This window comes from Salmo trutta, chromosome 30, assembly GCF_901001165.1.
Source record: "Salmo trutta chromosome 30, fSalTru1.1, whole genome shotgun sequence".
NCBI classification, from domain to species: Eukaryota; Metazoa; Chordata; class Actinopteri; order Salmoniformes; family Salmonidae; genus Salmo; species Salmo trutta.
This window is the reverse complement of record NC_042986.1, coordinates 1930729-1958219: the sequence shown is the minus strand read 5'-3', so window position 1 is coordinate 1958219 and position 27491 is coordinate 1930729. Positions and strand designations below refer to the sequence as shown.

General features: G+C 39.2%; 3 protein-coding genes and 1 long non-coding RNA gene across 4 annotated transcripts; 1 reads left to right on the top strand and 3 right to left on the bottom strand.

Annotated features, from left to right (window-relative positions):
• The first annotated feature begins 14852 nt into the window (after window positions 1–14852).
• On the top strand, window positions 14853–15344 carry LOC115168800 (uncharacterized). Its single transcript, XR_003870747.1, has 2 exons — window positions 14853–14923; window positions 15127–15344. It is a non-coding gene; the product is annotated as an uncharacterized LOC115168800 (long non-coding RNA).
• A 2611-nt stretch (window positions 15345–17955) lies between these two features.
• LOC115168942 (natriuretic peptides A) lies at window positions 17956–19404 on the bottom strand. Its single transcript, XM_029724477.1, has 2 exons — window positions 19242–19404; window positions 17956–18845 (listed from the first exon to the last, which is right to left on the bottom strand). The coding sequence occupies exons 1-2, from the start codon at window positions 19365–19367 to the stop codon at window positions 18513–18515; spliced, it is 459 nt and encodes a 152-aa protein (XP_029580337.1). The 5' UTR covers window positions 19368–19404; the 3' UTR covers window positions 17956–18512.
• A 3173-nt stretch (window positions 19405–22577) lies between these two features.
• LOC115168941 (brain natriuretic peptide) lies at window positions 22578–23611 on the bottom strand. Its single transcript, XM_029724475.1, has 3 exons — window positions 23405–23611; window positions 22964–23258; window positions 22578–22780 (listed from the first exon to the last, which is right to left on the bottom strand). The coding sequence occupies exons 1-3, from the start codon at window positions 23522–23524 to the stop codon at window positions 22764–22766; spliced, it is 432 nt and encodes a 143-aa protein (XP_029580335.1). The 5' UTR covers window positions 23525–23611; the 3' UTR covers window positions 22578–22763.
• A 1653-nt stretch (window positions 23612–25264) lies between these two features.
• Window positions 25265–26943, bottom strand: LOC115168940 (ventricular natriuretic peptide). The gene is made up of 3 exons (XM_029724474.1): window positions 26751–26943; window positions 26218–26527; window positions 25265–25664 (listed from the first exon to the last, which is right to left on the bottom strand). Exons 1-3 carry the CDS (start codon window positions 26859–26861, stop codon window positions 25636–25638), a joined length of 450 nt encoding a protein of 149 aa, XP_029580334.1. The 5' UTR covers window positions 26862–26943; the 3' UTR covers window positions 25265–25635.
• Window positions 26944–27491: the final 548 nt, after the last annotated feature.

Sequence of the window (27491 nt, the reverse complement as noted above, 5' to 3'; positions counted from 1 at the left end):
GATTCGTGTTTATCGTCGAAGGAATGAGCGTTACACCGAGGCCTGTACTCTGGAGCGGGATTGATTTGGAGGTGGAGGGTCCGTCATGGTCTGGGGCGGTGTGTCACAGCATCATCGGACTGAACTTGTTGTCATTTATTTATTTAATTTTATTTCATCTTTATTTAACCAGGTAGGCCAGTTGAGAACAAGTTCTCATTTACAACTGCGACCTGGCCAAGATAAAGCAAAGCAGTGCGACACAAACAACAACACACACATGGAATAAACAAGCGTACAGTCAATAACACAATAGAAAAAAAAATGTCTATATACAGTGTGTGCAAATGGCGTGAGGAGGTAAGGCAATAAATAGGCCATAGTAGCGAAGTAATTACAATTTAGCAAATTAACACTGGAGTGATAGATGTGCAGATGATGATGTGCAAGTAGAGATACTGGTGTGCAAAAAAGTAAATTAAAAACAATATGGGGATGAGGTAGGTAGTTGGATGGGCTATTTACAGATGGGCTGTGTACAGCTGCAGCGATCGGAAAGCTGCTCAGATAACTGATGCTTAAAGTTAGACAGGGAGATAAGTGTCCAACTTCAGCGATTTTTGCAATTCGTTCCAGTAATTGGCAGCAGAGAACTGGAAGAAAAGGCGGCCAAAGGAGGTGTTGGCATTGGGGATGACCAGTGAGATATACCTGCTGAAGCGTGTGCTACGGGTGGGTGTTGTTATGGTGACCAGTGAGCTGAGATAAGGTAGAGCTTTACCTAGCAAAGACTTATAGATGACCCGGAGCCAGTGGGTCTGGCAACGAATATGTAGCGAGGGCCAGCCGACGAGAGCATACAGGTCGCAGTGGTGGGTGGTATTGGGCTTTGGTGACAAAACGGATGGCACTGTGATAGACCGCATCCAGTTTGCTGAGTAGAGTGTTGGAGGCTATTTTGTAAATGACATCGCCGAAGTCGAGGATCAGTAGGATAGTCAGTTTTACGAGGGTATGTTTGGCAGCGTGAGTGAAGGAGGCTTTGTTGCGAAATAGGAAGCCGATTCTAGATTTAATTTTGGATTGGAGGTAATTAATGAGTCTGGAATTTACAGTCTAGCCAGACACCTAGGTATTTGTAGTTGTCAACATATTCTAAGTCAGAACCATCCAGAGTAGGTAAACTAGTCGGGTGGGCGGGTGCGGGCAGCAATCGGTTGAAGAGCATGCATTTAGTGTTACTAGCATTTAACCTCTCTGGGACATCTGGGACGCTAGCGTCCCACCCGCGGTACACACTATCAACAGCCAGTGAAATAGCAGGGCGGCAAATTCAAAACAACAAAAATCTCTTTATTCAAATTTCTCAAACATACAAGTATTATACACCATTTTAAAGATAAGATTCTCCTTAATCCAACCACAGTGTCCGATTTCAAAAAGGCTTTACGGTGAAAGCATAACATTAGATTATGTTAGGACAGCGCCTAAACAAGAAAAACCACACAGCCATTTTCCAAGCTAGAAGAGGCGTCGCAAAAAACAGAAATACAGCAAAAATTAAATCACTAACCTTTGATGATCTTCATCAGATGACACTCCCAGGACTCAATGTTACAAAATACATGTATGTTTTGTTCGATAAAGTTCATATTTATATCCATAAACCCCATTTTACATTGGCGCGTGATGTTCAGAAAATGTATTCCCTCCAAAACCTTCGGTGAATGAGCACATCAATTTACAAAAATACACATCATAAACGATTAAAATTTACAACAGTTATTGAAAGAATTATAGATACACTTCTCCTTAATGCAACCGCTGTGTCAGATTTTAAAATAGCTTTACGGCGAAAGCACATTTTTCAATATTCTGAGTACAGAGCTCAGCCATCAAAGCAAGCTGTACAGTTACTACAACTAAACTCAGAATTAGTATTATAAATCTTTACTTACCTTTGCTGATCTTCATCGGAATGCACTCCCAGGACTCCCACAAGAAATGTTTGTTTTGTTCGATAAACTCCATATTTATGTCCAAATACCTCCGTTTTGTTCGCGCATTCAGATCACTAATCCATAGGCAGAACACACGAGCGCAAAACCAGAGACGAAAAGTCAAATAGTTCCATTACCGTTCGTAGAAACATGTCAAAAGATGTTTACAATCAATCCTTAGGGTCTTTTTAACATAAATCTTCGATAATATTCCAACCGAACAATAGCATATTCATTACAGAGGAAAAAGAAGGAAGGGCGCGCCTGCGTGCTCGCGCAGTAAACAACTTGTCGGTCCCAGGCTTGAGACAGCTCCTATTCTCTGCCCAGTAACAGTAGAAGCATAAAACAAGGTTCTAAAAACTGTTGACATCTAGTGGAAGCCTTAGGAAGTGCAAAATGACCCCACAGACACTGTAGTTTGAATAGGGATTAGATAGAACTACAAGCCACTTCCTGGTTGGATTTATTCTCAGGTTTTTGCCTGCCATATGAGTTCTGTTATACTCACAGACATCATTCAAACAGTTTTAGAAACCTCAGAGTGTTTTCTATCCAAATCTACTAATAATATGCATATCCTACCTTCTGGGCCTGAGTAGCAGGCAGTTTAATTTGGGCACGTTATTCATCTTAATTTCTGAATACTGCCCCCTGACACCAAGAAGTTTTAAGAGCAGTTGGAGGCCACATAAGGAGTGTTGTATGGCATTGAAGCTTGTTTGGAGGTTTGTTAACACAGTGTCCAAAGAAGGGCCAGATGAATACAGAATGGTGTCGTCTGCGTAGAGGTGGATCAGAGAATCACCCGCAGCAAGAGCGACATCGTTGATATATACAGAGAAAAGAGTCAGCCTGAGAATTGAACCCTGTGGTACCCCCATAGAGACTGCCAGAGGTCCGGACAACAACATCAGTACACAAGTATATATTTTTAAACCTGCATATTTAGTTAATATTGCCTCCTAACATTAATTTCTTTTAACTAGGGAAAATGTGTCACTTCTCTTGCAAACAGAGTCAGGGTATATGCAGCAGTTTGGGCCGCCTGGCTCGTTGCGAACTGTGAAGACTATTTCTTCCTAACAAAGACAGCCTTAAAATCAATACACAGAAGTATATATGTTTAAACCTGCATATTTAGCTAAATGAAATCCAGGTTAGCAGGCAATATTAACCAGGTGAAATTGTGTCATTTTGCGTTCATTGCACGCAGTCAGGGTATATGCAACACTTTGGGTAATTTGTCAGAATTTTACATAATTATGACATAACACTGAAGGTTGTGCAATGTAACAGGAATAACGTTTTGTTTTCGATATGATAGTTTCCGGATTCGACCATATTAATGACCTAAGGCTCGTGTTTCTGTGTGTTATTATGTTATAATTAAGTCTATGATTTGAAAGAGCAGTCTGACTGAGCGATGGTAGGCAGCAGCAGGCTCGTAAGCATGCATTCAAAATAGCACTTTCGTGCGTTTTGCCAGCAGTCCTTCGCAATGCTTTGCGCTGTTTATGACTTCAAGCCTGTCAACTCCCAAGATTAGGCTGGTGTAACCGATATGAAATGGCTAGCTAGTTAGCCAGGTGCGCTCTAATAGCGGTTCAAACGTCACTCGCTCTGAGACTTGGAGTAGTTTTTTCCCTTCCTCTACATGGGTAACGCTGCTTCGAGGATGGCTGTTGTCGATGTGTTCCTGGTTCGAGCCCAGGTAGGAGCGAGGAGAGGGACGGAAGCTATACTGTTACACTGGCAATACTAAAGTGCCTATAAAAACATCCAATAGTCAAAGGTATATGAAATACAAATCGTATAGAGAGAAATAGTCCTATAATTCCTATAATAACTACAACCTAAAACATCTTACCTGGGAATATTGAAGACTCATGTTAAACCAGCAGCTTTCATATGTTCTCATGTTCTGAGCAAGGAACTTAAACGTTAGCTTTTTTACATGGCACATATTGCACTTTTACTTTCTTCTCCAACACTTTGTTTTTGCATTATTTAAATCAAATTGAACATGTTTCATTATTTATTTGAGGCTAAATTGATTTTATTGATGTATTATATTAAGTTAAAATAAGTGTTCATTCAGTATTGTTGTAATTGTCATTATTACAAATAAATAAATGTAAAAAAAATAAAATAATAATAATAATATCCCCAAAAAAATCGGCCGAATAATCGGTACCGGCTTTTTGGTACTCCAATAATCGGTATCGGCGTTGAAAAATCATAATCGGTCGACCTCTAGTGAGGGCTAGGGCCAATCCCCCCAGAAATGTCAGGGAACTTGCAGGTGCCTTGGTGGAGGAGTGGGGTAACATCTCACAGCAAGAACTGGCAAATCTGGTGCAGTCCATGAGGAGGAGATGCACTGCAGTACTTAATGCAGCTGGTGGCCACACCAGATACTGACTGTTACTTTTGATTTTGACCCCCCCCCCCCTTTGTTCAGGGACACATTATTAAATTTATGTTAGTCACATGTCTGTGGAACTTGTTCAGTTTATGTCTCAGTTGTTGAATCTTGTTATGTTCATACAAATATTTACACATGTTAAGTTTGCTGAAAATAAACGCAGTTGACAGTGAGAGGCCGTTTCTTTTTTTGCTGAGTTTACATACATCCACATTTTTTGGGGAATATAACTTTATTATTCCCCGCAAACCCTACCACCCCTCCCCAATTGGAGTAAACTAATAAACAATAACACTTAGGCTTCTACCTTCAGTTTATACATATTATACACACTTTACAGACACAATCCATTTTACAATAGTTATATTTTGTTTGTTTTTAGTCCTTCCTCTATTTCTGATGTCCATCTAGTTTGATTTCTATTTGTAACTGTACTATTTCACAACATTTCTGAACCTATATACATTTTACAGACCCCGTATGTTTTACATTGGTTATCTTGTTATTAGTCCCACCCTTCAGCTCCATTCAACCTCTCCCATCTATCTCTTAACCCCATCCATTTTGAATTTCTATTTGCCATATATTTTTCAACTGTGCTGTGATGCTTCACAAAAGTCCTGAACCTTTCTATTCTCATACAGTAGCTTCTACAGATTGTAAATTAAAGATAATTATTGTAGGAAAAAAATGTATATTATATTATTGATCGATTGACTATGACTTTTCAAATCACCCAGTATTGCTATCTGCAGTGTTAGTTCTAGGTAAATGTTGCAATTTTTCAGCCATTCCTGGACCTGTGACCAAAAATGAGCTACATATGGACACTACCAAAATAAGCAATCTAATGACTCTGCCTCCTCGCAGCAAAATCTGCAGAGCTGGGAATCGGTACATCCCCCATTATGTGTAACATTCTACTGGTTGCAAGAATTTTGTATAGTAATTTAAACTGAAAAATTTGCAGTTTTGAATTCGGCGTTGTTTTGCGTGTCAATTCATGAACAATGTACATCTCTTCCCAACTATTTTGCAGTTTATATGGCACATCTGTCAATGTTTTGGTCTTTAAATGAAATTGGTATATATTTTTATTTATCACAATTTTCAATTTTCTTGCCATGGCTCTTTGCTGGCCATGGCAGAACACTGACATTCCTGTCTTGCAGGAAATCACGCACAGAACGAGCAGTATGGCTGGTGGCATTGTCATGCTGGAGGGTCATGTCAGGATGAGCCTGCAGGAAGGGTACCACATGAGGGAGGAGGATGTCTTCCCTGTAACGCACAGTGTTGACAAGCAGAGTTCGATGATGCTGTGACACGCCGCCCCAGACCATGACGGACCCTCCACCTCCAAATCGATCCCGCTCCAGAGTACAGGCCGCGGTGTAACGCTCATTCCTAAACGTGAATAAACGTGAATCCGACCATCACCCCTGGTGAGACAAAACCGCGACTCGTCAGTGAGTCAGTCCTGTCTGGTCCAGCGACGGTGGGTTTGTGCATCCTGTGCAGGTGTTCTTACTCGTGGTCTGCCACTGCGAGGACGATCAGCTGTCCGTCCTGTCTTCCTGTAGCCCTGTCTTAGGCGTCTCACAGTACGGACATTGCAATTTATTGCCCTGGCCACATCTGCAGTCCTCATGCCTCCTTGCAGCATGCCTAAGGCACGTTCACGCAGATGAGCAGGGACCCTGGGCATCTTTCTTTTGGTGTTTTTCAGAGTCAGTAAAAAGGACTCTTTAGTGTCCTAAGTTTTCATAACTGTGACCTTAATTGCCTACCGTCTGTGTCTTAACGACCGTTCCACAGGTGCATGTTCATTAATTGTTTATGGTTCATTGAACAAGCATGGGAAACTGTGTTTAAACCCTTTACAATGAAGATCTGTGAAGTTATTTGGATTTTTATGAATTATCTTTGAAAGACAGGGTCTTGAAAAAGGGATGTTTGTTTTTTTGCTGAGTGTATGTATGTATGTATGTATGTATGTATGTATGTATGTATGTATGTATGTATGTATGTATGTATGTATGTATGTATGTATGTATGTATGAATGAATGTTTATGGGTATGTGTATGTATATATGTATGTAGATATTAGAGGTCGAACGATTTAATTAAGGCCGATTTCAGGTTTTCATAACAATCGGTAATCGGCCTTTTTGGACGCCGATTATGGCCGATTACGTTGCAATCCACGAGGAGACTGCAAAGGACCTTGTGGCTGCAAGGAGCCAAGGTAAGTTGCTAGCTAGCATTAAACGTATCTTATAAAAACAATCAATCTTCACATAATCACTAATTAACTACAAATGGTTTATGATATTACTAGGTTAACTAGCTTGTCCTGCGTTGCATATAATCAAAGCGGTGCCTGTTAATTAATCATCGAATCACAGCCTACTTCAACTTCGCCAAACGGGTGATGATTTAACAGAAGCACAATCGTTGCACAAATGTACCTAACCATAAACATCAATGCCTTCATTAAAATCAATACACAGAAGTATATTTTTTTAAACCTGCATATTTAGTTATTAGAAATGCATGTTAGCAGGCAATATTAACTAGGGAAATTGTGTCACTTCTCTTGCGTTCAGTGCAAGCAGAGTCAGGGTATATGCAACCGTTTTGGCCGCCTAGCTCGTTGCGAACTGTATGAAGACCATTTCTTCCTAACAAAGACCGTAATTAATTTGCCAGAATTTTACATAATTATGACCCAACAGTGAAGGTTGTGCAATGTAACAGCAATATTTAGACTTAGGGTTGCCACCCGTTTGATAAAATACTGAAAGGTTCCATATTTCACTGAAAGAATAAATGTTTTGTTTTCGAAATGAGTTTCCGGAATTGACCTACTAAAGGCTCGTATTTCTGTGTGTATATTATAATTAAGTCTATGATTTGATATTTGATAGAGCAGTCTGACTGAGCGGTGGTAGGCAGCAGCAGGCTCGTAAGCATTCATTCAAACAGCACTTTACTGCGTTTGCCAGCATCTCTTAGCAATGCTTGAATTACAGCGCTGTTTATGAACTCCCGAGATTAGGCTGGCAATACTATAGTGGTATAGAGAGACATAGTCAATGCGTCATAATTCCTATAATAACTACAACCTAAAACTTCTTAACTGGGAATATTGAAGACTCATGTTAAAAGGAACCACCTGCTTTCATATGTTCTAATTTTCTGAGCGAGGAACTTAAATATTTTTTTACATGGCACATATTTCACTTTTACTTTCTTCTCCAACACTGTGTTTTTGTATTATTTAAATAAAATTGAACATGTTTCATTATATATTTGAGACTAAATAGATTTTATTTATGTATTATATTAAGTTAAAATAAGTGGTCATTGTTAATTCAGTATTATTGTAATTGTCATTATTACAAATATATATATAAAAAAATCGGCCGATTAATCAGTCTCGGCTTTTTTTGTCCTCCAATAATCTGTATTGGTGTTGAAAAATAATAAATCGGTAGACCTCTAGTCGATATATATATTTACCCAAAAAATATGGGGGATTGGAAATGATGCAGACAATTACATTGATGGAAGCAACAATCTATTCGCAATATTAAACCTGATCCACCCCCTAAAATAATTAATAATGATAATAATAATTCATACATTGTTGTGCCCACCGAGGTAAAGACAGTTTCAGGTTGGATATTCGACGGATATTTACCTGTAGTTTTCCTTACATCCACCAACAGCAGATAGGGACAGTCAACATAGTGACAAATCGCATTTAAAAAAAAAAAATCAATAGCTCTTTAACCATTACTCCAAACACTTTCAAAACTGTTTGTAGCTAACCCGATGGCATAGACACACATTGCACACCCTTTAGTTTGTCCATTTTCATCTCACAAGATTTTTTCAAAATGTAGAATTTCAATAGCTCCTTGGTCATGTGACCTAATGACTTCAAACAAGGTTCAGAATGTCCACTCAGTTGGCCTACACATTGCACACCCTTTAGTTTGTCCATTTTCATCTCATATGGTTTTCCATGAATTTTTCAAAATGTAGAATTTCAATAGCTCCTTGGTCATGTGACCTAATGTCCGCTGATTCACATGGACACTGAAAAGATCCGCAAATGGCTGTATGTGGTATGGATCAAGGACAGGAGAGGTGTTTAAAGGAAGGCGCACAGGTAGGCCTCATGAAAAACAATGTTTCATATGCTCTTTTTAATCACAGTAATAGGCAGGGATTTGTCAGTCAGAGTGAGCTTGATAACGTGATAGAATCCTTTTCATTGCATCACTTTCATATACTGTACATTAAGATAAATCCTTCTATGTTGAGTATTAGAACGCAGTTTCCATAACCTCTAAAGGATAAAATCCCGTTAATGGGATTGGTTGGACAACAACCAGTGAGATAGCGCGCCGCAAAATGTAAAAAAAAAAAACATCTCTAAATTAAAATGTAAATATTATACGGCATTTTAAAGATACTCTACTCGTTAATCCAATCACATTGTCCGATTTCAAAAAGGCTTTACGGTGAAAGCAAAACATGACATTATTTTAGCATAGCACATTAGCTAAAAAAATAAGTAATTTTCCAAGCACGGATAGCGTCACAAAACCAGATATACAGCTAAAATTAAGCACTAACCTTTGACAATCTTCATCAGATGACATTCCTAGGACATCATGTTAGACAATACATGCATTTTTTGTTCGATCAAGTTTATATTTATATCCCCAAAAAATTTACATTGGCGCGTGACATTCAGAAAATGTTTTCTCCCTATAACTTTCGGTGAATAGGCACATTCATTTACAGAAGAACTCATAAACGTTGACAAAATGTATTGCAATTATTTAAAGAATTAGAGATAATCTACTCCTTTATGCAACCCCTTTGTCAGATTTCAAAATAACTTTACGGAAAAAGCACATTGTTCAATATTCTGAGTACAGAACTTAGCCTTCAATGCTAAGCTATACAGTTAGCCTACAACCACGACGTCGACAAATCTCTAAAAATATGTTCGAAATATTTTCTTACCTTTGATGATCTTCGGCGGAATGCACTCGGATGGGCACCCACTTCCACAAGAAATGTTCATTTGTTCTGCAAAGTCCATCATTTATGTCCAAATACGTCCGTTTTGTTGACCCATCCAGAACACTTTACAATGCCATGTGGCGTGGACGCAAATCCATAGACGAAATGTTCAAATTCCATTACCGTTTGTAGAAACACGTCAAACGATGTTTACAATCAATCCTTTAGGGTATTTTTTAACGTAAAATTGCGATAATTTTACAACCGGGCAATAGGTATTCATCCCAGAAGAAAGAAAAAAAACAACGAAGTCACGTGCATGCGCGTCATAAGACACCTGTCCTCAGACTGGCCAGTGATTGACTGAGCCATAATTTTCTGCCCGGTAACAGGTGACGGATGAAACCAGTTCCTAAAGATTGTTGACAGCCAATGGAAGAGTTAGGAGGTGCAACGTAAATCCTATGTCACTGTAGTTTTTCAAGGGATTCAAAAGAAAAACAAAATTTCTAATTTCCCCCACTTCCTGATTCAATTTTTCTCAGGTTTTTTGCGTGCCATATGAGTTCTGTTATACTCACAGACACCATTCAAACAGTTGTAGAAACTTCAGAGTGTTTTCTATCCAAATCTACTAATAATATGCTGATTCTATTTTCTGGGCCACAGTAGTAACCTGTTTAAATTGGGTACGTTTTTCATCCGGCCGTGAAAATACTGCCCCCTAGCCCCAACAGGATAACCTGATAATGACTTGATATTTGAGTGCATTCACAACAAGCCACCTGCAGACAACTTTCAAAATGCAATATTGCATTTGAGGGTTCGTTTTTCTGATAAATAGTTATTTGATACATGGCCTAATATTTCTAACTGGAAAAATATATTCCTACGTCTTTTGTGAGTAAAATCCTTTTTCCAAAATTAATTTAGGTACATTTTTGTGAAGAGGTATGAGGGTTGTGATATGGGTAATTTAATAGTAAAATCATTTAAGGGATCAATACATTTCTATATTGCTTCCCCAGTATCTGCATGAACCATCAGGCCAAGTGTTTTTGGTTGACCCTGCTAGACAGAAAGAGAAGGAGGAATCGGAACACGCTGCATTCAAATTCAGATCTTAGTTATTCCATTGTACTGGATCTAATACATATTAGCATTTTACATACATTCATAAGTGTAATACTTGTTTATGACATACTGTGAAAAACTATTGGCTGCTGGCTCTGTCACTTTCAGACATGCGCAGAGCAGACTTGAACCACAGGGGTTCTCTGTAAAGAGAGAGTAATCCAAAAGGCACAGACACACCCCTTGACTTTCAATTGGCACCGTTGACCTGTATGTATTCTCTCCTGATTGGCTCTATGGTGCACAGTCTGGCAGTCTGACTAAAGTGCCAGAGGTATGTGGAGAGACATCCTCCTTTGTATTTATAGGAACAAATATTTCCTAACACTTTGGATCCTATTCTTGGACAGTTAAAATAGACCCTCAAACGCTCGCTTTTCATATCTTGTGGGGAGATGCCTTGCGTGTTAGTACATTACATTTGAATGGATTCTTGCATTCTCTGGCATTGTGTTGCCCCTTTGTACATTGAAATGTTCAGTCTTTTTTTGTTTTGCATCAATGCAATCATTTTTTTATTACTGTCCATGAGTAACCTCAACCTTGTGGGTGTTTGGGCCAATAAAGTGCAAACTCAATTCTACCACTGACTAGTCTATCATGCCCCTATGAATGGGGACACAGGGCAATAGTTTTTAATCTAAACCAGCCGTTTTTTACTGGAGTTCACTAACCCCTAATTGGGGCTCTTTTCTTGACACATAGTAGCAGTTTACCAGGTAAGAAGTCAAGAAGATTAGATTGTTGTAAGGGTGTATTACGTCCTGTGCTGGCCCCATTGTCATATCCATTCTGGATTCTGAGTGGTAAAATCATAGCTGAAAAATGCCTCTATGTATGTGTATACATTTTCCCCGAAGACAGAACTGCCAAAGGGGGTGGAGTTGCAATCTACTGCAGAGACAGCCTGCAGTGTCATGCTATCCAGGTCTGTGCCCAAAAAGTTCTAGCTTCTACTTTAAAAAATCCACCTTTCCAGAAATAAGTCTCTCACTGTTGCCGCTTTTTACAGATCCCCCTCAGCCCCCAGCTGCGCCCTGGACACCATATGTGAATTAATTGCCCCCCATTTATCTTCAGAGTTTCTACTGTTAGGTGACCTAAACTGGGATATGCCTTACACCCCGGCCGTCCTACAATCTAAGCTAGATGCCCTCAATCTCACCCAAATTATCATGGAACCTACCAGGCACAACCCCAGATCCGTAAACTCAGACACCCTCAGAGATATCATCCTGACAAACCTGTCCTCTAAATACACCTCTGCTGTCTTCAACCAGGATCTCAGCGATCACTGCCTCATTGCCTGCGTCCGTAATGGGTCCGCGTTCAAACGACCACCCCTCATCACAGTCAAACGCTCCCTAAAACACTTCAGCGAGCAGGCCTTTCTAATCGACCTGGCCCGGGTATCCTGGAAAGATATTGACCTCATTCCGTCAGTAGAGGATGCCTGGTTATTCCTTAAAAGTGCTTTCCTCACCATCTTAAATAAGCATGCCCCATTCAAAAAATGTAGAAACAGGAATAGATATAGCCCTTGGTTCACTCCAGACCTGACTGCCCTTGACCAGCACAAAAACATCCTGTGGCGTTCTGCATTAGCATCAAATAGCCCCCGCGATATGCAACTTTTCAGGGAAATACCTAGGTGTCTGGTTAGACTGTAAACTCTCCTTCCAGACTCATATTAAGCATCTCCAATCCAAAATTAAATCTAGAATCAGCTTCCTATTTCGCAACAAAGCATCCTTCACTCATGCTGCCAAACATACCCTCATAAAACTGACTATCCTACCGATCCTTGACTTCGGTGATGTCATTTACAAAATAGCCTCCAACACTCTACTCAGCAAATTGGATGCAGTCTATCACAGTGCCATCCGTTTTGTCACCAAAGCCCCATATACTACCCACCACTGCGACCTGTATGCTCTCGTCGCCTGGCCCTGGCTTCATACTCGCCGCCAAACCCACTGGCTCCAGGTAATCTACAAGTCTCTGCTAGGTAAAGCCCCGCCTTATGTCAGCACACTGGTCACCATAGCAGCACCCACCTGTAGCACGCGCTCCAGCAGGTATAATTCACTGGTCACCCCCAAAGCCAATTCCTCCTTTGCTGTCTTTCCTTCCAGTTCTCTGCTGCCAATGACTGGAACGAATTGAAAAATCACTGAAGCTGGAGACTCATATCTCCCTCACTATCTTTAAGCATCAGCTATCAGAGCAGCTTACAGATCATTGCACCTGTACGTAGCCCATCTGTAAATAGCCCATCCAACTACCTCATCCCCATATTGTTTTATATTTTTGCTCCTTCGCACCGCAGTATCTCTACTTGCACATCTCACTCCAGTGTTTATTTGCGAAATTGTAATTATTTCGCCGCAACTGCCTATTTATTGCCTTACCTCCCTAATCTTACTTCATTTGCACACACTGTATATAGACTTTTGTATTGTGTTATTGACTGTACGTTTGTTTATTCCATGTGTAACACTGTGTTGCTGTTTGTGTCACACTGCTTTGCTTTATCTTGGCCAGGTCGCAGTTGTAAATGAGAACTTGTTCTCAACTGGCTTACCTGGTTGATTAAAGGTGAAATAAAAAAATAAGAAAAATACTGTATGTGTGATTGTCTTATGTCCGTCCTACATGTACTGTTGGTACATGGAATATTCCTCAACTGCATATATTATAAATTGCTATTGCAAATAGAAGTATTATGTTCAACAACTGACATTTTCAGTTATTATTTTGACAAACACACTAACACACTTTGGTGCTTACAATTCATTCTCTATTGTCATAGATTTGGTGGGCACTGTCATCTGTGATCTTTGTGATATGACTTTCTTTAAGCACGTACTGATGAAACTGTCACTTCATATTTTTTTCTTAAAGTCTACAAATGCTCTACATTTATTCACTCTGTGATAGGGTTGGATCCTATATGCTACTTTTATTATTGTCCTGTAAATGGTTCAGTGCCTGTAATTTAGGCTGTGTGTAGAATGGGGAATAAAGGAAATTACCTCTACTAATAAATTACTACTAGATTATAGTGATAAGGAAAGCAGTATACAAATTTGGCTTGTGTATCCATTTGCCTATAACTAATCATAATTCCATTATTTTTACATAAAAAAGAGAATCCTTCAAAATGAGAAGATCCTGCCATGGAAAAGATGACTGCGTGGACATAAAGTGGAAAGGAAGGGAAATAACTCACACCATGCAGCAGGACACCTTCAGCTGCGGGGTCTTTGTAATGCAGGTTTGATAGTTATATTTTCAATAATGAATGTTAGCTGTTATGTGACAAATAGGTCAAAAACTCTATTTTATTTTTTTGGTGTAGATGACCAAGGAAGTTGCACAGAACTTCCCCAACATCCCCTCCCAAATTGATATGGAACCTTCAAAAACACATGGAGCAACTGCCAAAAGAAATGGCTGAGGATATACTAAAAATGTCTGGTATGTAATGACATTTAATTCAAAGTAAATGTAAATTCTTTATTTTTATGTACTGTAATTTCCAGACTATAAGCCGCTACTTTTTCCCCAGGCTTTGAACCTCGCGGTTAAACAATGACGCGGCTAATATATGGATTTTTCCCGCTTTTAAAAAAATAAAAATAAAATACACATTCTGTGACGTGCTCAGTTTTTTGGCGGCATGAAGCTTTCATTAGACCAATGAAATTGCCGAACGGGTTAAGGTCAAACAACTTTTTTGTTTACTGTTTAGATTAAGTCGAGCTCGCTCAAACTTCCCATCATTCTGATTACGGTAGTCATTTTGTCACCCTCATCATGGCAAAGACATGGAGAAATGCATATGATGCAGCTTTCAAGTTGAAGGCGATTGATCTGGCTGTTGGAAAAGGAAATAGAGCTGCTGCACGGGAGCTTGGTCTGGAGCAATGACTTTCTTGGTAGGCTACTGTTTACTGCTAATTTTTAATTTTTGTTACAAGCCGTGTTTCGTTAAAGCCTATTTATTTTTGTTACAAGCCGTGTTTCGTTAAAGCCTATTTATTTTTGTTACAAGCCGTGTTTCGTTAAAGCCTGTGTAAAGTTCATTTGTTTAAATGTACCAGTAGGCACCTGCGGCTTATAGACATGTGCGGCTTATTTATGTTCAAAATAATATATTTTTTTAAATTCAGTGGGTGCGGCTTATATTCAGGTGCGCTCAATAGTCCGGAAATTACGGTAGTTGTTTGGGACAGCTATATGTTCAGTTCATGGCTATGAGTTCAACAAAGCCAACAACTGCTTCTTGTGTGCCACTGATAAAGAACCTGGATGTGGCCCAAAGACTGACTGGGTTAGTAACTTTATTTAACATGTTTATAATCTTTTGACAACAGTGAAGGCATGCAAGACAATTTATGATATAACACAATGGATGGCTAATTCGTCATTCGTCATACTGCATTGATATTTTATATTATTTATAACGTGTTATGCTTTGTTTTGTTTTGATTGAATGTTTTGCATGCCAACGGTGGTTCCATGTGCTGTAACTAGGAATGAAGACAAAATAGTTCAACAGAGTAAAGAACACAAACTGGAAGTGCAGTCTTTGTTGTTGAAAATGTATGCCATACCCCATCCACACTGAAGACGCTCTGAAATTTACATCAACCAGGGATAAAGAGAAAGTTAACACTGTGAAATGTTTCATACTTATTTGAAGTGTCTGTTGACTTGTTGGAAAAGATTAAAGGTCTACAATTTCTGCTTAATTTGTCAATATTCCATTTTTATTCATTGATTTACTGGCCACCATTACTGTGGTTACATGTTCAGTATATGTATTGACCAGCAAACCCACTGCAGCCTACCTCACTAGCTCACTCTCCATCCCTGCTTTGGACAATTAATAGCATGACTCTCGTACTTCGCCCTTTTCCTTTATGGTTGATATTAACGACGAAAGGAGATATTATCTGTCTCCCCCCAATTTGTACCAGTGTTAAATACTGTGGAAAAATAAAAAACTGGGAAAATAGGTACTTAGAACTACCAATTATTGTAGATAAATATTAAAGAAAAGGGTAAGCACAACACTGGACTGAACCCCCTAATTGTCAAACTAATATTAATGTACAACAATATAGAAGAGACATAACTAGAGGTTATGCAACATGGGTGTATATCCACTGCACGCTTCTTAGGTGTGTAATTGACATGACCAAGGAGCTATTGCAAATTTGAAACTATGAAAAATGTACATTACACTGCGTTATTTTACAGTACACAAACAAGAGTGTGCAATATAGAAGGGAAGTCAGCGGACATTAGGTCACATGACCAAGGAGCTATTGAAACTTTACATTTAGAACAATTCATGTAAAATCATGTGAGATAAAAATGGACAAACTAAAAGGCGCGCAATGTGTAGGCCCACTCAGTGGACATTCTGAACCTTGTTTGAAGTCACCAGGTCACATGGCCAAGGAGCTATTGAAATTCTACATTTTGAAAAATTCATGTAAAACCATATGAGATGAAAATGGACAAACTAAAGGGTGTGCAATGTGTAGGCCTACCGAGTGGACATTCTGAACCTTGTTTGAAGTCACCAGGTCACATGACCAAGGAGCTATTGAAATTCAACATTTTGAAAAATTCATGTAAAACCATGCGAGATGAAAATGGACAAACTAAAGGGTGTGCAATATAGAAGGGTAGTCAGTGGACATTCTGAACCTTGTTTGAAGTCAGTAGGTCACATGACCACAGAGCTATTGAAATATTGAAAAAAAAAACTTGGTTGTACTTTGTTTACACTCCCTAACTAATTCAACTTGGAATACAAAATGCTGCTCACTTTCCACATGTTTATTAGCTTTGGAAAGCGAATTCATGTCCAAATCGTGAAAATAAGACCTGTGCAATGTTGTGCACAATTTTTCCAACATCATGACACTTATTTGGAGTCTGTGGCTCAAGTGGTTTGAAAGCGCGAATATCCAACTTGAAGCTGTCTTTACCTCGGTGTTGTGCCCCTGGCCTGAGAGGATGGAAGTTCAATATGTAGCTAGATGTAGAAGGCTAATGTTAACTAGCTAACGTTGCCCGTGAATGGAAGTTAGGCTAGTGAGCAAGCATATTTGCCAGGTAGCCTAGGACAACAAAAAATAAAAGCGTGTACTGTATGACAGAGTGATAGACCGTTTGGTCAACATGAAAGAGAGGAGGATGGCATTGGCGTTTCTCTACAAGTAGGGTAAGTCAAACATACTTCTACTTACACGAACGTACACACACACAGGTCATTTTTACCCAAGCACCGCACCTAAAAAGCCCATATGCCACTGGTTGAGAAAATTGTCAGAATTATGAGGTTGTTGGAGGTGCGTCTTGGTCAGTTTAGCTCAGAAAATGCTGCCCTTGTAAATCCTGACTAATGAGGGGCCTCTTGTCTTGGGCAGAAATTCTGCTAACTTTACTTCGTACCACAATGCTGCGAGCGACAAACAGCATTCATTTTCCAGAGTCAATGTTCATTGATACTCTTGTTTTAGTAGCGTCTGCACTGCGCGCAATTTGAGTAGTCGATACATAAAAAGGGTATTGTGAGAGGTTACCCTCTATTATTATTCTGTTTTCTTGCGTACAGACAATTGGAATATCTCGCAAAACCATAACTTCAAATTAATTCGATATATCGGCCAGCCATAATTTAGGGAGTTGTTCCGGAGGGGGCCCTCCTTAAATCGGAGAATTTAGCATTTTTGAAACACCTGAAATGGCTTTTTCCTGCAATCTAGAGCTATAATCATTATGCCTAATTCTATGCAAAAAAAATAATCTGCATAAGGTTCTCATTACCTGTTCAATTTATTTTAAGGAATAATGATGGGCAATTATTCTTTAGTACTTTTATGCCTTAGAAGTTTAGTACAACATCCACACTGGTATATAGTATCATATCCTAATAATTAAAGCAACTTTTGTATTTTCTAAAGTCTACGAACCTTAGCAGGCATGCCAGCTAAGATAGTAAGACAAGCTACGCTAACTTGATTGATAGCCTGAAATAGCTTGGTAGCTAGTTATGAGAATGGGAACGTATCTAGCTGGCTAGCTAAAGCCAACTTCATAACATTGATAGGTGGCTAGTATTATAGAGAAACAACAACAATTATAATTATGTTTTTATTCATCAAGAAAGAATCAATTGGCTACATACATAGTTTGATCAAATTAATTTACAAAACATACCTCCTTCTAGTCTTGCACATCACCAACACTTTGTGTCACTCTACACACTCTCTCCTCCTCCACTGACAATACTGTCTGCATGCATTAGAGGGGTGGGTACTCTTTGCCTGGTCCAGTCAATGTGCCTCTATGATTTCAATTGTTAAAGGTCAAATCATTTCTGGGTAACAATTAAGTACCTTACAGTGATTGTTTTAAATTATAATGGTAGAAAAGAAACAAAAATAGCTTCTGAGCAAAGATACATTTCTCAAGCAAGAATTTTGTTGGGACTGTCTGGGAGTGGTCTGAGTGAGGAGGGGAAATCTGAAAATGTGCTGTTATTGGCAGAGATGTTCGGAACGCTCTCATTGGTATATCAACCAATTTACCGCATGTGGTGTTACCATGGAAGGCTAAAACTCCATCCCACCAAAACAGGCAGAAATGTCAGGCAGTCTTCTCAAACAGCTCTTACACTAAAGGGGCATTATCATAATTCTAAAAATTTCTGAGTATTATTCCAACCTCAGTGTGAAAATATATATTTTTTAAAACCCTGGAAAATAAAATGTTTGACTGCACTGGGTCTGTAAGTTGTTTTAGTTGATTATAAGTTGACAACTTAAGGGGGGGGGGATCTCATATTTTCAAGTTAAAACACCTACATGTGTTTTTCTGTGTACTGTATATACATCAACTGACTAGCTACGTCTTTTAGGACTGCAGCCTAAACCGCTCGAGGTCCCGATGCGGTCCATCCTGGCTCCGAAGCACCCGGACACAGCTTTACTCCTGGTGGCCATGAGCAGGTCCTGCAGCCGGCTCCTTTGACTCTGGGCCCTGCTGTAGCTCTCGTCTGCAGCTAGCTCCCGGACGTCTGAGAGCAGAGGCCTCTGTGGGGCCTCTGGGGCCCTGTCCCACTCTGGGCTAGCCTTACTGTGTTCAGGCTCTGGGTTGGGGCCCTCGTAGTCCACTGCAGGGTCATCTGCTGTGGCCACTGCAGCCAAGGTCTCCTCGAATCGCTCCAGTAGATTCTGTAGAACAGGGAATTTATGTGGACATATCATGTTTCATTACTTGATTTAGTTACAGTATCCTGGGCACTGTTAGAGCCATCTATCACAGACAAACAAGTTCCTTAATCCATTGACATAAAGGTTTTTAAAAAAACTATATTATTTAACTTCAAATACAAAAAAAAAATTCAAATATAACTCTAGATATTGTACACAAAAGACAGTTTTGAAAAGCTCATATTAGGTCAGACATTTTCTTTCTGATTAACTGTTTTTACATCACAAAAGTTGCCAAACACCTCGGGGGCCACCATCCATCAATTGAATCCAACACAACTTCATTATAAATTATCCCAGGGACAATAAATCAGTGTACACTACCTACATCAACTGAGAGGACTAGTAACTACCTACCTTCAATTGGGCCAAGTCGCTATCAGGGTATGGTCTGCCCAACACATGGGCCGCCACCAGCGTCTGTTGACAAAGCAGGAGCAGAAGTCCCCATGAGACGGCAGTCCTCACCATCCTTGATTCCATTTAGGCTGTGGTTTGTTAGTGCTAAGGCAAGTTGTTAGCCAGGCATTCTCTTAAATAGACACAACACACATGCCACACACACATACAGAGGAGACGGTCTGGTGTCAGTGGCTCATCATTTTGTGGATTGTCTGAAGTGCATTCCGACACCTCTGTCTGATAAGGCGGCTAGTAAAATGTAATTTTAAGTGGCAGTTGGGTGATGGCTGATGTGTGTGTGTGTGTGTGGATACTCATGGTAGGTCTTTGGGGCCTGAGTTCAGACATGGCGTGCTTTGTCGGGAATGCATCCACTACACAAGTACTTGGAATTGCTCTCTGACTATACCACAGTGGGTTAAAAGCATGTTTTGCTACTCTATATATAGTAGGCAAAAAACGGTTTATGAATGGAACCTCTTACCAGGTTAGAATATTATACTGTTTTAGGCTTTAGTACATTTGTATTGCATCATACTGGCCGACTTGGCAAAAATAATGTACATTGAGACATAAGACATAATGACAATGCAAACATGCACTATAAATAGGTACATGTTTGGTATAGTCTTAGAAAGTCTGTAAGTACCATCTCATTGAACGTTCAATAACCTTTAGCTATATGGTGTAAAATCCACAACTTCAAATTAAACTGAGGAATCACTGACAATGGCTAGTTTAGAATGGTTCAAGCATCCTTAAAAAAAGTTACATCTCTTCGTTTGAGTGTGTGGACCCCATTCATGGAGTTTTCCAATCATCTTGCATGGTCCAAAAGAGAGAGGCCATAATGACTTGATTCACCTTGAGTGGTGGCATTTGAGTCACTCATCAATACACTACTTGTGAATAAGTCATGTTATGACAACGGTTTCCAGCCCCACCTGTCAGTATTAACGTAAAGCATGTGAATTATCTGTTAAGGTGACTGTTGTTGGACATTGGCTGATATATGGATGACAATCTTGGGTGCTCTGTTTTTTAAATTTATTTAACCTTTATTAAACTAGGCAAGTCAGTTAATAACAAATTCTTATTTACAATGACGGACTAGGAACAGTGGGTTAACTGCCTTGTTCAGGGGCAGAACAACAGATTTTTACCTTGTCAGCTCGGGGTTTCGATCTAGCATCCTTTCGGTTACTGACCAAACACTCTAACCACTAGGCTGCCTGCCGCTCCATATAAGACTCCATATAAGAAGGCGAGACCTTTATCTCATGTCCTATCCAAATCGTTAACCCTCATGACTCATAAAGTGATTAGAATTTTTGGCATTACTGTGAAAATACGTCATTCGTTCCTAAAACGTAACGCTGCCTTATCACTGGACAGCATACAGTAACTAAGCACAGGTCAGGTTATCAGTAATGATGACCCACACCACTTGGTACAATGTTGAGATGAAGTGTGCATTTCCGGAAGGTCTGAACTGGGCAGAGTCCAGGGATGGTCGACAGTGTGAATCATATAATAATTGAACCATATAAAGCTATATGTCTAAATTGCACTATATATACAAAAGTACAGTACCAGTCAAAAGTTTGGACACCTACTCATTCAGGGTTTTTATTTTATTTTTCTAAAATACCCCATTGAACACCTTTGGGATGAATTGGACATCAAAACTAACTCTGGGTCTTCCTTTCCTGTGGCGGCCCTCATGAGAGCCAATTTCATCATAGATCTTGATGGTTTTTGTGACTGCACTTTTAAATGTTTTATTTTACCTTTATTTTACCAGGTAAGTTGACTGAGAACACATTCTCATTTACAGCAACAACCTGGGGAATAGTTACAGGGGAGAGGAGGGGGATGAATGAGACAATTGGAAGAAACTTTCAAAGTTCTTGAAATTTTCTGCATTGACTGACCTTCAAGTCTTAAAGTAATGAAGGACTGTCGTTTCTCTTTGCTTATTTGAGCTGTTCTTGCCATAATATGGACTTTGTCTTTTACCAAATAGGGCTATTTTCTGTATACCACCCCTACCTTGTCACAACTCAACTGATTTGGCTTAAATGTATTAAGAAGGAAAGAAATTCCACAAATTAACTTTTAACAAGGCACACCTGTTAATTGAAATGCATTCCAAGTGACTACCTCATGAAGCTGGTTGAGAGAATGCCAAGAATGTGCAAAGCTGTCATCAAGGCAAAGGGTGGCTACTTTGAAGAATTTGATTTAACTTTTTTTTTGGTTACAACGTGTTATTGTGTTATTTCAAAGTGTTGATGTCTTCACTATTATTCTACAATGTAGAAAATAGTAAAGATAAAGAAACCTTTGAATGAGTAGGTGTCCAAACTTTTGACTGGTACTGTATTAGTGGATTTGGCTATTTCAGCCACACCCGTTGCTGACAGATGTATACAATTTAGCACACCGCCATGCAATCTCTATAGACATACATTGGCAGTAGAATGGCATTACTGAAGAGCTCAGTGACTTTCAACGTGGCACCGTCATAGGATTAATCCTTTCCAACAAGTCAGTTCGTAACATTTCTGCCCTACCAGAACTGCCCTGGTCAACTGTAAGTGCTGTTATTGTGAAGTGGAAACGTCTAGGAGCAACAACGGCTCAGCCACAAAGTGGTAGGCTCCACAAGCTTACAGAATGGGACTGCTGAAGCGCGTATCGTTTAAAAATCGGCTGTCCTCGTTAGCATCACTCAATACCGAGTTCCAAACTGCCTCTGGAAGCAACGTCAGCACATGATTTTGGAATAAGATGTTCAATGAGCAGGTGTCCACAAACTTTTAGTCATGTAGTGTACGTCTGGACTGTTTCGCAGAATGGTAGCCTATTTTGAACATTCTCTCTCCGTAGTGCTGAAATAACAGTAGTCTGCTCTGTGCCAAAGACGGCCTTGAAGCAAACCTTAGCTTTGAGGTTTATTCCTTGTGATTTTACTTTGCGCCAAGTAGTTTTTCTTTGCTTCTCTCGTAATTTATTGTTCTGTGAGGGTTTATTGTTTTGTTAGGGTCACTCTGTAGCCTAAGGGTCTGTTGTGAGTTAGTATGCTATGGTTATGTCATCCCAATTGATGCATGCACCTGACTCAATTTGGAGTATGATAGATCTATGAATGCGACCCCAAGGTTTAGGCAAACATCTCATTATTTTCCTCATTGAATATTCAGCCTGAGCTTATAATGACTAAGGCATTCTGTAATTTGCAATAATTTATTTTTCTTAATGGATGGTATGAAAGTAACCAGTCAAAACAATGTTTTATGCGCAGTTGTAAACATTTATTGTACACCATGACACCATCTTACATCAGTTCAAATAAATATATTGGCAATAAACAAAGTTCAATAAATCTAATAAAATAAATAGGTAGCCTATAGCCTATAAATAAGAATACCATTTGGTAAGTAATGACGTTGCTGTTCCAGGTTGTGTAAGACTTCATCTTGTCTTTGCATCTGAAAATAGAGAAAACAAGATATTAACCAACGTAAGTTTGTTTCTCAACATTAGAACTCTCACAATGGATATCAGACAACTTATACACACTGTTTTAGAGTGAACTACTTGGACACTATTTGGTTAAGAGATTGTATCTGATGCACAGTAGCCTATACCATCTTAAACTGAACTAAACTCACTGTGTTTGCCAACCGTGGTGCATCCAAGAGAGCTCATTGAGCCGATTCGGTCCATCCTTTGCCCGAAGCAGCCCGAGTATCTCTTTGATCTTGAGTCGTTTCGGACAGTTTTCAGGTCCCGAGCTGATAGGAACTCTCTTAGGGCGGCTTTGTCCAGTCTTGTTTGTGGTTGCTCTCTCTCATCCTCTGCAACCATTGCCATGTCTTCAGGAGTGACATCGTCCAACTTTTCTGTGGAGACTCGCTCAACCTCACTCCGCTCAGGAAAGGACTTTTGAAGTCGATGGAGAAGTACCTGCAATTTCAAAAACAAGTTTGAACAAACAGTTTTAACGATATACTTGGGCTTCAACGTCTAGGGATTATAAACTACTTCATATGTTTGGAACAAGACCTCCCTCAAAGGAAAATATGAGGCTGTATAGCCTAAAAGGGACTCACATTTAAGACCTCCATGTCATCATTGGTCAGTAACCCGTTGTAGACAGGATATGTGCTGCTCAGCGACAGATTTAAGAACAGGAGAACAAGTCCAAAAAGAGGACTGTTGGAGAGCTGCATTATTCTCTTTCTTCAGTGAAGTTGAAGTTGTGTGTAAAGCTTATTTTCCTTGCAATTCAATTGTCGTTGTTTCTACACACCTACGCCAGGGTATTTTATATCTAGTCTGACACGCACAGTTATGCAAAGAATTGTTGTTACATGCCGACACCTGATTGTGATAACACTAGCTGTCGGAAATGACTCCTTTTAAAGCATTGTCTTCCTAGATAATAGGGCATACCCATGACCTAGTCAGTTCAATCCTTTGTTTGGAAACATACGTTCATAAATTGGCTTGCATATTGTAAGAGATTTTTCACATTGAGTAGCCTACTGAAAGTCATAGGCTAAGCCTTGCCAACAGTGGGCCGCCGTCTAGCATTGAGGGCAGACCTTGCGCCTTGTTTAATGTTAGACTTCTGAAAGTGCTGATATATTAATTATTAAGTAATTATCAAGTTCTCACTAAACCACGTCCCACTGGGCACAAACTGGTTGAGTCAATTTAATTTGTCAATGTATCGTGACAATGTCAGATTTTAAACGTAATCCACTATTAGAAACAAAAACAATAGGCTGGGCAACACCTACTGGAGAATTGATCTATCTTCACCTACTCTTTGGTCTCCCATCTACAGTTTTAACCAAGCCCAGCCCGCTTAGCTAGGACATTTATCACTGACTATTACCAATGTGCTATCTTGAGAATGATTGTTAAGAGACCTCCACTTAAAAATGAAATAGTCACTGTTGCTATCAAAGTCATTCCAAAGTGTAGGCTTATTAACAGAGCAAATGAAACACAACCAAAATGTATCAATCATCAATGGTACTATTTAGGCTTAATATAGCATTTGCAAAGTCATCAACATCAATTGTTTGAATTCAACACAGAATTAAACTAAAATAGACAGTACAATAGGCATAGGATTTCAAGCACTCGTTGATTTAAAATGTAATGATATTTAGTGATATTGAATTGTGTTTGGTTGTCGACGCAACCAAATATCAACATTTGAAGGAGATGTATCTTCTGTTTGGATAGTTCCATCTGTGCCACGGACTTAGTCTGGCCTTAATTCCAGTTTGTCCACAAATTAAAAAATGTATATGTTGGATTCACATACACAGGTTGAGATGGTTGTGTGTGTGTGTGTGTGTGTGTGTGTGTCTCTAAGTTGGGGTGTGTGCTGGGCCCTGGGGTAATGGTCTCTCTACAGACCTGCCATATAGATTTTAATGATGCCAGTTTTAATTTTTTTTAATTGTGCTATATCGATGTGGAATATAGGCTACTGCATCTGCCACGTTCTTGTTCCTGAACTTACATTGACTTTTGTAGAGTGTCAATAACTTTCTTTTTTACAATAAACAATGGGAGTCTTTCCAGTGTTTTGGTCCAATGACAATAGTTGAGCTTATGATGGGAACACATTTGTTAACTGTGTCATATTACTTGACTACAAGAATGCTAAATATTGTTGATAATTCGTTTTCTTATAATAATATATAATATTTTAACCTAATGTGCTGGCATTGCAGAGCTGGTTTAGTCCATAAACTATTTGAATTGAAGTAGTTCATTGTCAGTATGTCTTGAATTTCTCTCATTGTCTTTCTCTCTGTGCAACAACTAGCCTAATGTGACAACTGGTAGGCTATAATGTCTTGAATTCATAATAAATATATGTTGATGACAAGAAAACAAAGTGTTCTATATCTAATAGTTTATTATAAATAATACCATCTCCCAACATAAACAAACATATACATTGATTTTATACACACAAGTGAACAATACTGTACAGGTGTCCAACATAACAAATGCGTTATATCGGCTATTTCTGGAGTGCAATTAGCAACCATATATTCATTTTTCGTAGTAGAAATCAAATATGCATATGTCTAATTCTCACTGACCAAGTCTAGAAACATGCCAACACTGAAATTAAGAGATTTCATTTTGTATGTTTTAATATCAAAATTATTTAATATACGTTAGTTTATCAAATAAATATATTATTTGACAGAAAAAAATATGAATTCTCCATAATGGGAAGGAGATTTCCACAGAGGTCAGACATGACGCAGTTTCGTGACGTCCATGAATGGGTAGCCTACATTGTTCTTCAGTTCCCAAATATTCTCTTCTTGTTACCTGCAAATACAAATGAAAAGAATATAATGATCACTGTTTAATTCATTTTTAAATTAGCCAAACATCACCAAGCATACGTTCAAGTCATATAGCCTTAAATTGGATCAATCAAAAATGAATACAGCCCTTTCTTGAGTACAATAATATAAAGGACTTAATATTGATGAGTGTGTGATCTTGTAACAACCTTTATATTCTATTTTACAATAGGCAGAGCTATGCGTAAAATCTATTCTGCGTGCGTAAAACCAATACATTTTATGCATACATTTTAGCAGCAAATTAGGCCCTAGGTACTTTTTCCACCCGAAGGCTGTGTTTAGACAGGCAGCCCAATTCTGATCTTTTTTTTAAAACTAATTGGCCTTTTGGGTTGAGTCAGATGTGTGCTAAAAAAGATCTGATGTGAAAAGGGCTGATGTTATTGGTCAAAATACCAATTACTGGAAACAAGATTAGGGCTGACTGTCTAAATCGTAGCCTACTACATTCTTGAGCAGATTTGTATTTTTTTTAAGGCATTCCACTCAAGTTATTGCTATAAAAGATGTACCAGTCTTGACGTTATTGCACCCCAGTCCGCTCCACGAGCCGATTCTCTCAATCCGATTACCGAAACAGCTGTTGAACGATTTGGCCGTCTTTGTCAAACCGATGAGATCTTTCAGGCGTGACACCACAGGGCTTTCGGGGGCAATTCTGTTGGGTGTGTTCATGATCATTCTCTCTTCCTGCCCCCGGATCGCCGTGGGCGAGTTCTCAATGTCCTCCATCTCAGCTGTGTCCACATCATCAGACTCAGATGGATAGGCGTAATTTTCCTCGTTAACGGTCAACTTGTCCTCGAGCCGCTGGATCAGGTCCTATAAGTGAACAAATGGCATGTATTAATGTCACATGGTCATAACACATTACTTTGAAAGGTGATTTTAATAGAACTTATAGATGCTATAGAATATATGTGCTATGTCACCAGTTAAAAGTTGTTATAAATCTGCATTAATTAAACAATTCTAAGAACTCAAATGTACTTGATTTTCGATTTTATGTTTCTGAGCTTTTTCTTACTGTAGTAGGGTGTCTTACCTTCAGATTTTCCAACTCTTGAACATTCCGACTGGCATATGGAGTTCCACAGCTCACACTGAGTGTCGTTATTAATACGATATATCCAAGGAAAATATGCAATTTCGCCATTCCAATAACGATCCCCCCGCAGTCTTTTTGAGGCGTCTCAGATGTCCCGTTCAGTGTTTTAATGACGGGATGACCAGGTCGCCTTTTTATATAGAGCGCCGTGCTTTGGACAGTAGGCCTACTTATGAAGGACTGCATGTTATGACAGAATTCAGCTTGACATTCCGTTGCCTTGACAGTAAGTGATAAGGGAGCCTGGTTGTGTGCGGTGCCCGGACCGACTTCCTTTTAAGATAAGATTTAGTTTAGACCATTATTTGGACTAGAGATGGTTATGTGCTCTAGAATCAATCGTAGCCTAAGTATTCGGTGTCGTGTTTTGGGGGGTGAGAGGAGGATGAGGGATGATGAAGAAGAGTAGGTGGAGGATGGTGAGAAGGAGGTTGCAATAGGCTTCTCATCGCTATATGGTATCGCTTGTTGAGTTTAAAGCTCTGATCGAGGAAATGTTGTTGACCATTGTGATTGTTTTCTATGTGCTCTTTGTATATACAGTAAAGTTTTGAGAATGACACAAATATTAATTTTCACAAAGTCTTCTGCCTCAGTTTGTATGATGGCAATTTGCATATACTCCAGAATGTTATGAAGAATGATCTGATTAATTGCAAAGTCCCTCTTTGCCATGCA

What these genes read in the sequence shown, in the direction of transcription:
- LOC115168942 (XM_029724477.1), bottom strand. Translation starts at nt 19,367, where the DNA reads ATGGAATCAAGGATGGTGAGGACTGCCGTCTCATGGGGACTTCTGCTC. An exon ending in GCGACTTGGCCCAATTGAAG is followed by an intron (nt 18,846 to 19,241) that starts GTAGGTAGTTAC and finishes CCTGTTCTACAG; the next exon opens with AATCTACTGGAGCGATTCGA.
- LOC115168941 (XM_029724475.1), bottom strand. Translation starts at nt 23,524, where the DNA reads ATGCAGCTCTCCAACAGTCCTCTTTTTGGACTTGTTCTCCTGTTCTTA. An exon ending in ATGACATGGAGGTCTTAAAT is followed by an intron (nt 23,259 to 23,404) that starts GTGAGTCCCTTT and finishes TTGAAATTGCAG; the next exon opens with GTACTTCTCCATCGACTTCA.
- LOC115168940 (XM_029724474.1), bottom strand. Translation starts at nt 26,861, where the DNA reads ATGGCGAAATTGCATATTTTCCTTGGATATATCGTATTAATAACGACA. An exon ending in AAGAGTTGGAAAATCTGAAG is followed by an intron (nt 26,528 to 26,750) that starts GTAAGACACCCT and finishes GTTCACTTATAG; the next exon opens with GACCTGATCCAGCGGCTCGA. An exon ending in GTGCAATAACGTCAAGACTG is followed by an intron (nt 25,665 to 26,217) that starts GTACATCTTTTA and finishes TTGTATTTGCAG; the next exon opens with GTAACAAGAAGAGAATATTT.